At 34.1% G+C, this 12,226-nt stretch overlaps 1 protein-coding gene across 1 annotated transcript in view; it reads right to left on the minus strand.

Moving 5' to 3' along the window:
* The window catches only part of LOC148955241 (tRNA (uracil-5-)-methyltransferase homolog B-like), a 31,141-nt gene extending 19,893 nt beyond the window's left edge, over positions 1-11,248 (minus strand). The window contains exons 1-4 of the mRNA XM_089108111.1: positions 11,175-11,248; positions 10,307-10,721; positions 3,609-3,773; positions 1,021-1,262 (exon numbers count right to left, since the gene is read on the minus strand). Coding sequence (XP_088964237.1) covers positions 1,021-1,262; positions 3,609-3,773; positions 10,307-10,663 — 764 coding nt within the window. The 5' untranslated portion in view covers positions 10,664-10,721; positions 11,175-11,248. The remainder of the gene's footprint in view (positions 1-1,020; positions 1,263-3,608; positions 3,774-10,306; positions 10,722-11,174) is intronic.
* Positions 11,249-12,226: the final 978 nt, after the last annotated feature.

The following is a 12,226-nucleotide window of genomic DNA, read 5'->3' on the forward strand; positions in this document are numbered from 1 at the left end:
CCTTCTATAAAAACCTTATATGCCCCCACGGTATAACTTAAAACCCTTGCCCTGAGGGTTGTGGGCGAGTATCCTCCTCAAAAATATATTTTCTATTTGGAAATCAACTACGCTGAACAAAATGGCTATCTCAAAATTTTGATTGGAGGTGTTTGGGGGAATGATGGGCGAGGGGGAGGGGCTAGTTGCCCTCCAATCATTTTCGACTATCAAAAAGAGCACTAGAACTCTCGATTTCCCATCGAATGAGCCCGCTTTGAAGCTTCTACGACGACACCTTCCATATGAAGTGCCTCTAGGAAAAAAATAAATAAATAAATAATAAAACATTGAAGCCGTATGGCCTTTACTATAGGCAACGCTACAGCGTTGCCTCTGATAGTATATATATATATATATACATATATATATATATATATATATATATATATATATATATATATATATATATATATATATATATATATATATATATATATATATATATATATATATATATACATGTATATATATTATATAAACACTACTTCTACTACTGCTAACAACTTACTGCAGCACCACGCCACCTAAGACAAACACAGCTACCCACAATCCTCTTGGATTACAATTTGTTCAAAGCCTCCCTCTTTAGACCTTCTCAAGAAGTTCCCTTTTCCCTTAAATCTTCCCTTACGACATCTGCGGTAATCTGTCATTCTTCATCCGCAGAACGTGCCCTAGCCATCTCAACCTTTTTCTCGTTATAGCCCTAGGAATCGGGATTGAACCAAATTTTTCGTGCTACTTACTTTTTGAGGTACGGTTAGTAAGTCAGATACCCAAAACAATCCGTAGGCAATTTCTACGGACAACATCTAGCAAACCCTCCTCCGTCTTTCCGAACGCCTACATTTCAGAATCAAACTTGACCATTGCCATTACTGTACTTTCCAATATTCTAATCTTAGTTTACAGACTTTATTTTCCTATTTTTCCAAACTTTTTTCTATGTTTCTTTCATTTTTGTTCAAAACAACTTACCATCCCTGGAAAAACAAACTTTTCAGTTGGCCTTCTTTCCCTTCACCATTCAAAAAATATTGGCATATTTCAAATTTCGCTTCCTTTATTTGGCTCTCTTCTAGATCCTGGGGGTGAAATAAAACCGTGGCCATGAGATCACCCCTTTCATTTGATCGAACAGTTATTCCTCTCCAATGTCCACCTTCATCAAACTTAAAGCATACGGGAAACTTCGAGTTATTGACGAACTTTTCGTATAACTAGAAAAAATCGTTAGAGATATACTAGAGACGTTTAGAAGCCAAATCAACATAGTCCATGAAAAAGCAATGGCCTAGAAAAAATGATATATATTGCCGATTAATTCTCTCATTTGCTCGAAAAGAGTTACATTATTTTATAATCTTTATTTTATAATCGTACAAAATTAAGAGTAGGCATGGTACTATAAGAGCTGATCTGGCGCCCTATTTAAATCTCTCTTAAAGAAAAGAACATATTTTGCACTTAACTGAAAACAACATAAATTTGAAACACATATTTAATTCTTATCATAGTCACAAAAAAGAGCAACAAAATCAAAATATCAATCAAGTTTACAGGAAAAACAGACATTCCTTTGAAGTGTTTAGAATATGTTTATATATTTCACATTATTTTCTTAAAATGCTCTCGTTAATTTATTTAGATTCACTATTTAAAAGCAAAATTTTTCGAAACTATTTTCTTTCTTTTAATTCCATATTGATAGAATTTATTCTATAAGTTTCTCTATTTTATTTTTCCTTTGAATGCCAAGAGTTTTAAAAGGCCAATTGGCAAATTTTGAACTAATCTGTATAGTGTTCAGGAAATTGTAAAAAAAAGCTCGTTCTTTAGGGGGAGGGCAGTCCAATGGATATTTTTGCTGTAATTTCTGTTCATAAGGTTTCACTTGATTGTTTTTTTAATTTCTCTTCGTGTGGGCTTCATTTATTCATTAATCCATTCAATTTTTACTAGTCATGAGACTATTTCTGCTGGTCTTAAGTTTTAATAGCATTCTTAACAATTCTTCAAGAAACTTTCTTTTCAAATATTTTTAAATCAATTTTTGTTCCATTTTAATCAACATAGGTTGAACATGCCCTAGCTTTAGGATTTTTTAACGTTCCTTTTGTATTATCTTTCATGCTTAAGAACTATAATCTTAGATTGTCAGGTTGATTATATTGCACTGAGTTGCACCTTTAATTTGCACAGAAGAAATGTTTTCGTAATCAAAAGCAAGACGCAAATTATTACTTAGCCAAGCCTTGTTCAGGTTTTAAACTATATAGTATTCAAGCCTTTACCTAAGAAGTATTAAAAAGAGTTCTTGCTTTAGAATTATTTAAAAAAAATGACTTTTCCGTGAGAACTGAAGACCGAATTTAAAACGTAAAACGAGCAGAAATACACTTATGCAACATGTCAGGCTTATACAAGCACAAATAATAGGCACCGCAATAGCAATTGCCAAGTAAAGAGCGACGTGGGCAAAAAAAAGGGCTACTGAAGGGTGCTTTACCGAAAAAAAAACATTTGAAATGTTTTCACTTTTTTTTAACTTCATAAATAGAAAATTATCAAAATTTTAAATAATAAATATTTAATGTCAATTGAAAATTTTTTTTTTTCAGTAAAGTGATAATTATGTTCTGGTATTGAGAAGCCATGTGGGTTATCAGCCCTACTCATGTAAATTTCTGCTCTTATTGAGCTTGACTCGGCTATTTATTGTCATTTCTGTTTGTCTTCAATTTAATTGATTTATTTATAGTGATTTGTGGTATTTTTACTCTTGGAAGATAATTTAACTTTATTTCTGCTCATTTTCGGTTTAATGGAGCTCTTTACTTTTCTTTTAAAAACTTGTTTTGTGGAAAAACTTTTTAAATTAAGAACTATCAAAGAAGAAATTAAACTTAAAACAAACATGAAAAGTAAAGATAAACTTAAATTACCAAAAATGAGAGCGGTGTATTTGATTTGCCTTTGAAGAAAAGACATTTTTTTACAGATATAAACTTTAGTAAAATAAAAAAATATTAGACCAAAAAAACGGAAGCTAAGAAAGTAAAGTGAGAATAGACTTAAGACGACAAAACTAACGTTCATTAGAAGGAGCAATCGTATCCTTTGCCCCCCCCCCCCTTTCACTAAGTGCAGATATAATATAAGGATAATACAGGACACTCGATTTGGCTAACACAATCAGGAATTGTATTAGAGTCGAGACTGTAAGATGGACTCATAATCGACACCAGAATGAGGAATAACATTGCGATCGCCCCATCCCTAATTTTTGTACAAAAGCAATAAATCGCTAATTTTTATTTCTTTACATTTTCCCGCCATGTCTCCCAACGTGTTTTTTTTTATATATATTTTCCAGTGGTTTACTGTGTTCTCCGTATGATTCACCTACATTTGGGCGTATCTTCAACGTTGTACCCCCCCCCCTCCTTTTCCGTAACAAGCTATAGCGTACGTACCAGCAAAGCTTCCATAAATATCATATTTTAATACATACATTTGTAGAGGCTTTAGATATAGGTACTGGACAATTTAGATAAGTCACATACCTCTGCAAGTTTTATGTGCGGATATTTCATGTTTATCAGTCCCTTTGGGCGTACAGATACCATTCCATACTTGGGCCTACCGACAAAGAAGCCTGCAGTGACATCACCGACAATTCCAGGTCCCAAACTAAATTCATCTTTGTTCCTGTAGCTCTGAATAACTGGCTAGAAAAAATAATGAGACATAGTCATAACAAAAGGAAAAAAAACTCACGAAATTAGAATCTTTATTGTGAAGATCCCCCCCCCCCCCCCGTGAGCTGCATCCAGGAGACACCAACTATTACAATATAACCGATCAATTTTATCTTTTATAATAAACCAAAGGACTTCTCCCCCAGGAAAACTTTCTAAGCCCTCCCCAGAAATAAACTTCTTAATCCTCATCTCCCCTAAGTTTTTGCTATAAATCATTAAAGATAAAATAATCTGTGGTGATTTTTCTTCAATTTCAACAATCTTTTTAATATTTTAATACTTTTTTGTAGTGCATCGACTCTATTTTCTGATCACCGACATTTCCAGGTCCCAAACTAAATTCATCTTTGTTCCTGTAGCTCTGAATGACTGGCTAGAAAAATAATGAGACATAGTCATAACAAAAGGAAAAAAACTCGCGAAATAGGAATCTTTATTGTGAAGATCCCCCCCCCCCGTGAGCTGCATCCAGGAGACACCAACTATTACAATATAACCGATCAATTTTATCTTTTATAATAAACCAAAGGACTTCTCCCCCAGGAAAACTTTCTAAGCCCTCCCCCAGAAATAAACTTCTTAATCCTCATCTCCCCTAAGTTTTTGCTATAAATCATTAAAGATAAAATAATCTGTGGTGATTTTTCTTCAATTTCAACAATCTTTTTAATATTTTAATACTTTTTTGTAGTGCATCGACTCTATTTTCTGATCACCGACCATTCCAGGTCCCAAACTAAATTCATCTTTGTTCCTGTAGCTCTGAATGACTGGCTAGAAAAAATAATCAGACATAGTCACAACAAAAGGAAAAAAATTCGCGAAATTAGAATCTTTATTGTGATGATCCCCTCCCCCCCGTGAGCTGCATCCAGGAGACACCAACTATTACAATATAACCAATCAATTTTATCTTAAATAAACCAAAGGACTTCTCCCCCAGGAAAACTTTCTGAGCCCTCCCCTAGAAATAAACTTCTTAATCGTCATCTCCCCTAAGTTTTTGCTATAAATCATTAAAGATAAAATAATCTGTGGTGAATTTTCTTCAATTTCAACACTCTTTTTAATATTTTAATACATTTTTGTAGTGCATCGACTCTATTTTCTGATCACCGACAATTCCAGGTCCCAAACTAAATTCATCATTGTTCCTGTAGCTCTGAGTGACTGGCTAGAAAAAATAATGAGACATAGTCATAAAAAAAGGAAAAAAAACTCGCGAAATTAGAATCTTTATTGTGAAGATCCTCCCCCCCCCCCCCGTGAGCTGCATCCAGGAGACACCAACTATTACAATATAACCGATCAACTTTATCTTTTATAATAAACCAAAGGACTTCTCCCCCAGGAAAAGTTTCTAAGCCCTCCCCCAGAAATAGGCTTCTTAATCCTCATCTCCCCTAAGTTTTTGCTATAAATCATTAAAGATAAAATAATCTGTGGTGATTTTTCTTCAATTTCAACACTCTTTTTAATATTTTAATACTTTTTTGTAGTGCATCGACTCTATTTTCTGATAAAAATTAAAGCTTCACTGAGCTGGTTTATAAATGGAGACTTCATTTGTAGGATACAAATTGAAAAAAAAAAAAAAATCTCAAAAAACGCTTTTAGAAGAATAGTAAAGAGCCATATTAAAACTTAGGAAGAGATGAAATAATGTCCTATAATAGCAAACTTAAATTGACTAGAAATTACTATCAAAGAACAAATATGCATTCCATCAAAGAATACCATATGTACTTTGAACAGTGTGCTTTATTTGTCATAAAATCGATAATTTATGGGTTCAATTCTTTTTATCATGGTTATGGAACTGGGAATTCTTTGGGGATAGTGTCTGCGGCTCACAGTACCCAATGAGGATCTTTGTTTCCGCGTGTTACGAGACCAGAGTTATGAAATTCCCGGAGGGTATAAAGATAGCAGATAATGTCAACCATTAAAAAGTAGGTGGAAATGTTACCCTCTGGGAAGTTGTAAATGATTTCTATCAAAATTTATGTATTTATTTTGTTTATTTTTGGTTATTTATAGTTTTGATTTTTGATTTATAGGTGTAGTATGAATATATAGTATAGTACAATATATAGTACAAGGTTATAAGGATGGAAGCAATCACTATACAACTCAGTGGTTTTCCCTAATGATCGTTGAAGGCGATGTAAGCGTTGTTTTTGCTCATAAATCTATTCGTCTTTAGTTTGTCTCGTCTTTGAAACCTTACTTTTTTTTTTTTTTTTTTTTTTTAATCAATTTCTGTTCGTATTCTGTTGCCAAAGTTTTATTACTGGTTAATATTGTAAAATTTCTCCAGTTTTTCAGGTTTTTGGCTTAAGGTTTAAAATATGGGATTCTAATCTAAATATCTGTTTCTACGCACAAGATGATCTGAGCGGGGTCTTTGACTGTATCCCATATAATTATTGCATAAATTTCGTTCAACTTGAAATCATGGTTTGGAATGGTCCTTGATTCAGCAGCGTCTCTCTTCAGTCCTGATTCTCAAGGTTCTTTTATTTGTGACTTTGACATGAGCGTTTTCTATGTGTGGTATGGAAAAGATATCATTCTGACAACCTGGATACACATAATGTCTTTTGATTGAGTTCAATATCTCTATAAACATTCTCTTAAAGTTCAAACTTCATACCCAAGCCATTCTTGAGATATTTCACATACGCCCTTTTGACAACCTAGATGTACATAGTGCCTTTTTATTGATTTCAACATCCGCTTTACCATTCTCCGGAAATTTCAACTTAATACATATACCGTTCTTGAGGTATCACACAAAATATTTTGCCAACCTGGATGCACATATTATTTTTTTTTTTTTTTTAAGTTCAACATATTTGTGATACGCGCCCTGATGAATGCCCTGACGAGGATAGGCTGGGAATAAAAGATTAGAGCTGTTCCGGTACTATGAGATGGTATGGGATCTTCGCTCCAAAATTAGTTCCTTTCTCCATCCCTACCCCTAACAGGGAAATCCTTGCTTTGTGTGGCCTCATAGTGGCATCAGGGTGGACCTTTCAATAGTTTTCCTAACCAAAACTATGACTGCTAACAGCGCTGCAGGGTGACCTTGAGGAGTGAAACCTTTCGGGGAAATTATAGCCTAGTAAACGACATAGCAATAGCACTGAATTCTGTTAGAAGTCGAATATCCGAGGCATAGGGTGTTTTTTCACGGTTGAAAAAAAGTCTGGAAGAATATGAAGATAAGTCTGTGAGCCGAGATAAAAATATTGGAAGCTACATTGATGAAAGTGGTCAAGAATGGTTATGAAGCCTGGGTGCCCTGAAAAAAACGGAGGAAGAATTGCTAGATGTTTTCCAGAGAAATTGCATACGGACTATTTTGGGTACCAGACTGACTGACCGCATCTCAGACAGTAGGCTGTACAGAAAGTGTAGTATAAATCTTGACTTCTGGGGCTATAATAAGAAAAAGGTTGAGATGGCTAAGGCATCTTTTAGCAGATTAGATTTCCAAATATTGTACTTGTCGGCCAACCGTCTAGGGCCAAACGAAAAGCAGGTCGTCTTCAGTTGGGGTGGGAGGATGTCGTAAGGAAAGATTTAAGGGAAATTGGAACTCCCTTGAAGGGTGTAAATAGGGAGGCTTTGAATAGATTGGGATGGAGGAGGAGTGTTCGCAGCTGTTGGCATCGCGCGGCTTGGTGCTTTAGTAAGTTGTTAGTAGTAGAAGTAGTATTTGTGACACTGACGTAAGTGGTTGCTTGGTGTGGTATGCAATAGATGTTATTCTGTGAACCTGGATGCAAGTAATGCCTTTGGTTGAGTTCAACATCCCCCTCAATATTCTCTGAAAGTTTCATCTTAATATCTTTAATTTTTCCTGAGATAGTGTAGATACGCCATTTTGACAACCTGGATGCACACTGTGTCTTGTTATTTAGGTCAATATCCAATTGATATTTACTAAAAGTTTCCACTCAATAATCTTCGCTGTTCCTGAGATATTGCAGATACAGGCCAAGGAACCTTTGGAGGGATTAGTATAGTGTATTATTGTATGGGAGTTTTATTATGAATCAATTATGTCTTGCACCCTTTTGACAACCGGGATACACATAGTGTATTCAAGCTCAACATCACCCTCAGCATTGTCTGAAAGTTTTGGCTTAATCCACTTAACAGTTCTTGATCTATTGCAGATATGGCGGTTTGATAACCTGGATGCATGTAATGTCCTTATATGTGGTCTAAAATCACCTATAGCATTTCTTGAAAGTTTCAACTTAATACCGTAGCCGTTCCTGAGACCAAAATAGACACACCCAGATACGTCTTTTTGAAAACCTAGATGCATCTAGTGTCTTTTGGTTTAGTGTAACATCCCCCTCAACATTCCCTGGAAGTTTCAACTTGGTATCCTTAGCAGTTCTTGAGATATTAGATAGCAGTTCTTGAGTAACAGTTGTAGTACTTTAAATTGCAAAATTTTTTAAAATAGCAAACGTGAGGTGAACGAAAGTAGCAGATTTTAAATTCTCAAAACAGATTGGAAGGATAGAGAACATGCGGGAGAGCAACTGCCTTAAAAAGAGAACCAAAAATATCACGACGATATGTACCATGTATTATTGAACCAAATGCCTTTCTATTTCTGTCTCTAATATTAAAATTAGCATCAACTTCGAAACTCGAGCTGAAACCCAACAAGGTAGCCCTAGATAAACAACAGTGTCAGAAATCTGAAACGAAATACTCCTGTTGCAAACTAATTCGGCTCGGTTATTATCATTGATGGTAAAATATTAATATTTGTTAACACTAATACAAAAGCTTCTATCTTTAAGCTTATTAATAAGGTATTGAAATCCTTAATTAGACTACCTTTGAAACGACTCAATAAAATAATATTATCAGCATATGCAATAAAAGACACAACCCGTTCCCGAGAGATAAGGATTGTAGATAGTAAACGAAGACGCTTCTTCAAGCACATATTAAAATATAAGGGGACGAAACTCCACCTTGTCTAACTCCACGACCAACAGACATTAGATTAGAAAAAAAAATAGAAGTGGGTGCAGCAATTTTTATTCTAATACATGCATCCAATAATGGATAAAACGATATAGAAATGATGCAAATGGAAAAAAAAATAATTAAAATTGAATCAACATTCTAGTCTAGCTTAATAATAATTTTTAATTACACAGATAGTTTCGAGAATTTAGAGAGAGAATCTAAAACCTTTTGAAAATGATAGCAAATTGATATAGAAAGCGCACCACTGGAATTGTAATGCTTGAAAACGCATTAACAAAGGTTTACAATTCCATCTTCTTGAAAATCAACAAAAACCACATTTTACCATTGACAGCAGCGACGTGTCGCCTTTTTCCTCAGCGGATCATTATGTAGAACTGAGGGTCGAAAAACATATGACTGAAGGCAGAATTGAAAGCTAATCTTATCATTTAATTTCCTTTTTAGGAAGCAAATTATTTTATCGTTTCTTCAGAAACGTTGAGTATTGAAGATATGTAGCTGTTAAGATATGCGAAGCACCAGCAGCATCTAAACGGTACAGTGTGATAAAAGGGTGTAACAAAACCCTTCCAGTTCAGGGTAGTTTTACAGATACTCCTATTTTGTATAATTAAGTAAAAGCCATTCAATTTCCTGCGCAGTTTGTACAGAGGATTATTTGGTCTACATTACTTTAGGTAAGGACTACTGGAGCATACAATTTCAGGATCATGGAACCCATTCTCCCCCCCATCCCTGCTTAAAAAATATCAAAATACTTCATCTTTATTAGGTCCTAATTAATCAGAAAAATTTTAGAAAATGGTCTTAAATGATCAAATGACAGACCTAAACCAATTCATTGTAGGAAGATATTTCACACATGATTGGTTCAACAGAAGTTGATATGCAAGGATTTTTGAAGTCACTAATTAGAAACATGAGGCTAAAATTGCAGCATAGGTAGTCTAAAACAAAACACGTTATATAACCTAAATCATCAACAAACATCTTACAATTCCTACTGAAGATAGAATCAACAGATTCTCTGATCTGTGCAATATTTCGTCCGTATAATTTGATGGCTTAAAGCCAGACCTTTGATCGAAGTTCAGCCCCCCCCCCAAAAAAAAAATTGTTAAAGATAGACACGTCGCACCTTTTTCGACTTGTCATCGTTTAGAGATCAATCGAGAAATAGCCAAACCTTTAGGGAGATTGAGGGGTGATGGTAAAATCATATATTTGTGATAATTCGATCCCTATTTCAGTTCCCTTTAATCGTTTGTTAAATTTTTGTCTTTGGGAGTCAGTTCTTTATTAATTGCTATTTTTGAAAATTTTAAACTCGTTAATATCTACTCATTTTAATTTTTAATACCACTCTTTAATTTTTATTAAAAAAAACTTTGTTTACTAATTGAACACAAAGAGAAATAGAAAATTATTTTCTGTTTATCAAGTAAATATTGTTCAACTTTACTTACCGAAGGCTTTATAAAATCCACAGGACATGGCAAAGGTCCTTGTGCGTAAGATATTCTTGCTTTATTATCAATCAAAACCTTTTGAAACTGTTTCATAATATTATTAACATTTTGTGTTTTATGTTCCAGCTGTTCCTCATAAGGTAAATCTGCTAAAGGCGTCACTACACGACGAAGATGGTCGTATTGGTTATGTTCGTCTACATATTGGAAATTACTTTCCTCAGGTTCTATCTCAATGTCTGTTACGATAGATTTTAAATTGAAGTTCTTTCTGTCTTTTTTCTGTCTATTCTTTGATTTAGTAGCAAGGGTACGGAGTATAGGTCGAAGAGATCTTAAATAAAATTCAAACATGTTCCCTTATTTTCTTCTTAAAGAATGAACAGGATGTTGGGTAGACTTATACTGAAGCCTGCAACAACAAAAGGTTAGACAATATAAAGCAAATACTAAAATAATACTAAAAGTAAATAAAACTAAAATTTAGACCATTAAAACTGCGAAACAGAATTAATAAGTTGGTATATTATCGACATAATCAAATTTGACTGTAGTTTAGAGCTTGTATAAAAACAATAAAATCGAGGAAAATTAACACATATAGACGGCAACACCAAAAGCCACAAAAAAACAATAATAACAATAATAACAATCGTGGTGAGAATAAACCATCGTGGGAACTCCTTTACTTGAGAGCACAGGTTTAGCAGGTCTTGAATTTTTGACGCAAGGGTTATGTCACCCCCAGAGGTTGTCTTCGCCACGAGACAGAAGAAACAATTCAAAATGCATCATTCTATAAATGTCACAATGTTTTTTTGTAGAACAGGACATTATGTGTGGTCAACGATAGAATTAAACTTACTAGCAATTTTATAATAATAAACAACTGATATAAGCAGACTGCTGTCACTGAGGGCCAATTGTGGCTTATACCCCAGGTATAGGCTCTGCTATGTATGATAAATGAATGTAAAAATAGGTTTGAGACAAGTTTAAAAAACCGAATCTGTTGAACAAGCTGATATATGATGTTTTGATCTGGACAAACATGTGTTTCATTCAAATTAATGTACAATCGACAGAGGTCTCTGTTGGTTCGGCCTCCTTCTTTGGTTCTTAGACATTCTAGAGCGTATTGATTTACTACTCATTCAACTAACAACTCACCGCAGCACCAAGCCACCTTTCCTTCTGTCAATTTCAAAGATCACATTTTCAATCAGATATCAAATACCATTAGTCTCAAATAAATAAAGACTGAGAGACAAAATAACAACGGGTCATTTGTATATTACCAGTATAATTTGAAACAGAAAATAGTAAGTATTGTTTACTGAGCCTTGATGATGGAGTATAAGCATTTTCTATTGTTTTATTTGCTTGCCCATGTCAGGGTCACCTTCCTTGCACTGCTTGCCTGCCATAATTATTTTTTTTTACTTCCTTTTTTTCCAGCCTTTCATTTTAAGGTTTTGTGGTTTATTTATTCATTTATTTTTTTGGTCACATTGATTAGTTAAGTTTCATGTTTGCCCCAATAATGACGAATTCCACTCACCGTTTGGGGCACATTATTACTGGGTATTAATGTTGTGCTAAGTTGAGTTAATCAATTCATTCATTCAAGCTTACAACATTTGGCTTAATTATAGGGATATAATGTAACAGTAAAAGACGTCATAATAATATTAAGTATAGAATATAAGTTCAATCACAATGAACTATGCAAGTAAACATGACTAGCTTTTTCTAGTTGAATGCTTACAGATGACATCTGGAAATAAATGAAGAGATTCCCAATAGCAAAATCGAATTACAAATCTCAGGGAATTTATTTTTAAAAATAGGATAAAAAGCCCAAAAGGGAAAATGCAACAGTTTCGATTCTTTAATATATATAGCAATGATGAAGCT

The sequence above is a fragment of the Artemia sp. Qi Xiang Cuo genome, chromosome 2 (assembly GCF_049724085.1).
Source record: "Artemia sp. Qi Xiang Cuo chromosome 2, ASM4972408v1, whole genome shotgun sequence".
NCBI classification, from domain to species: domain Eukaryota; kingdom Metazoa; phylum Arthropoda; class Branchiopoda; order Anostraca; family Artemiidae; genus Artemia; species Artemia sp. Qi Xiang Cuo.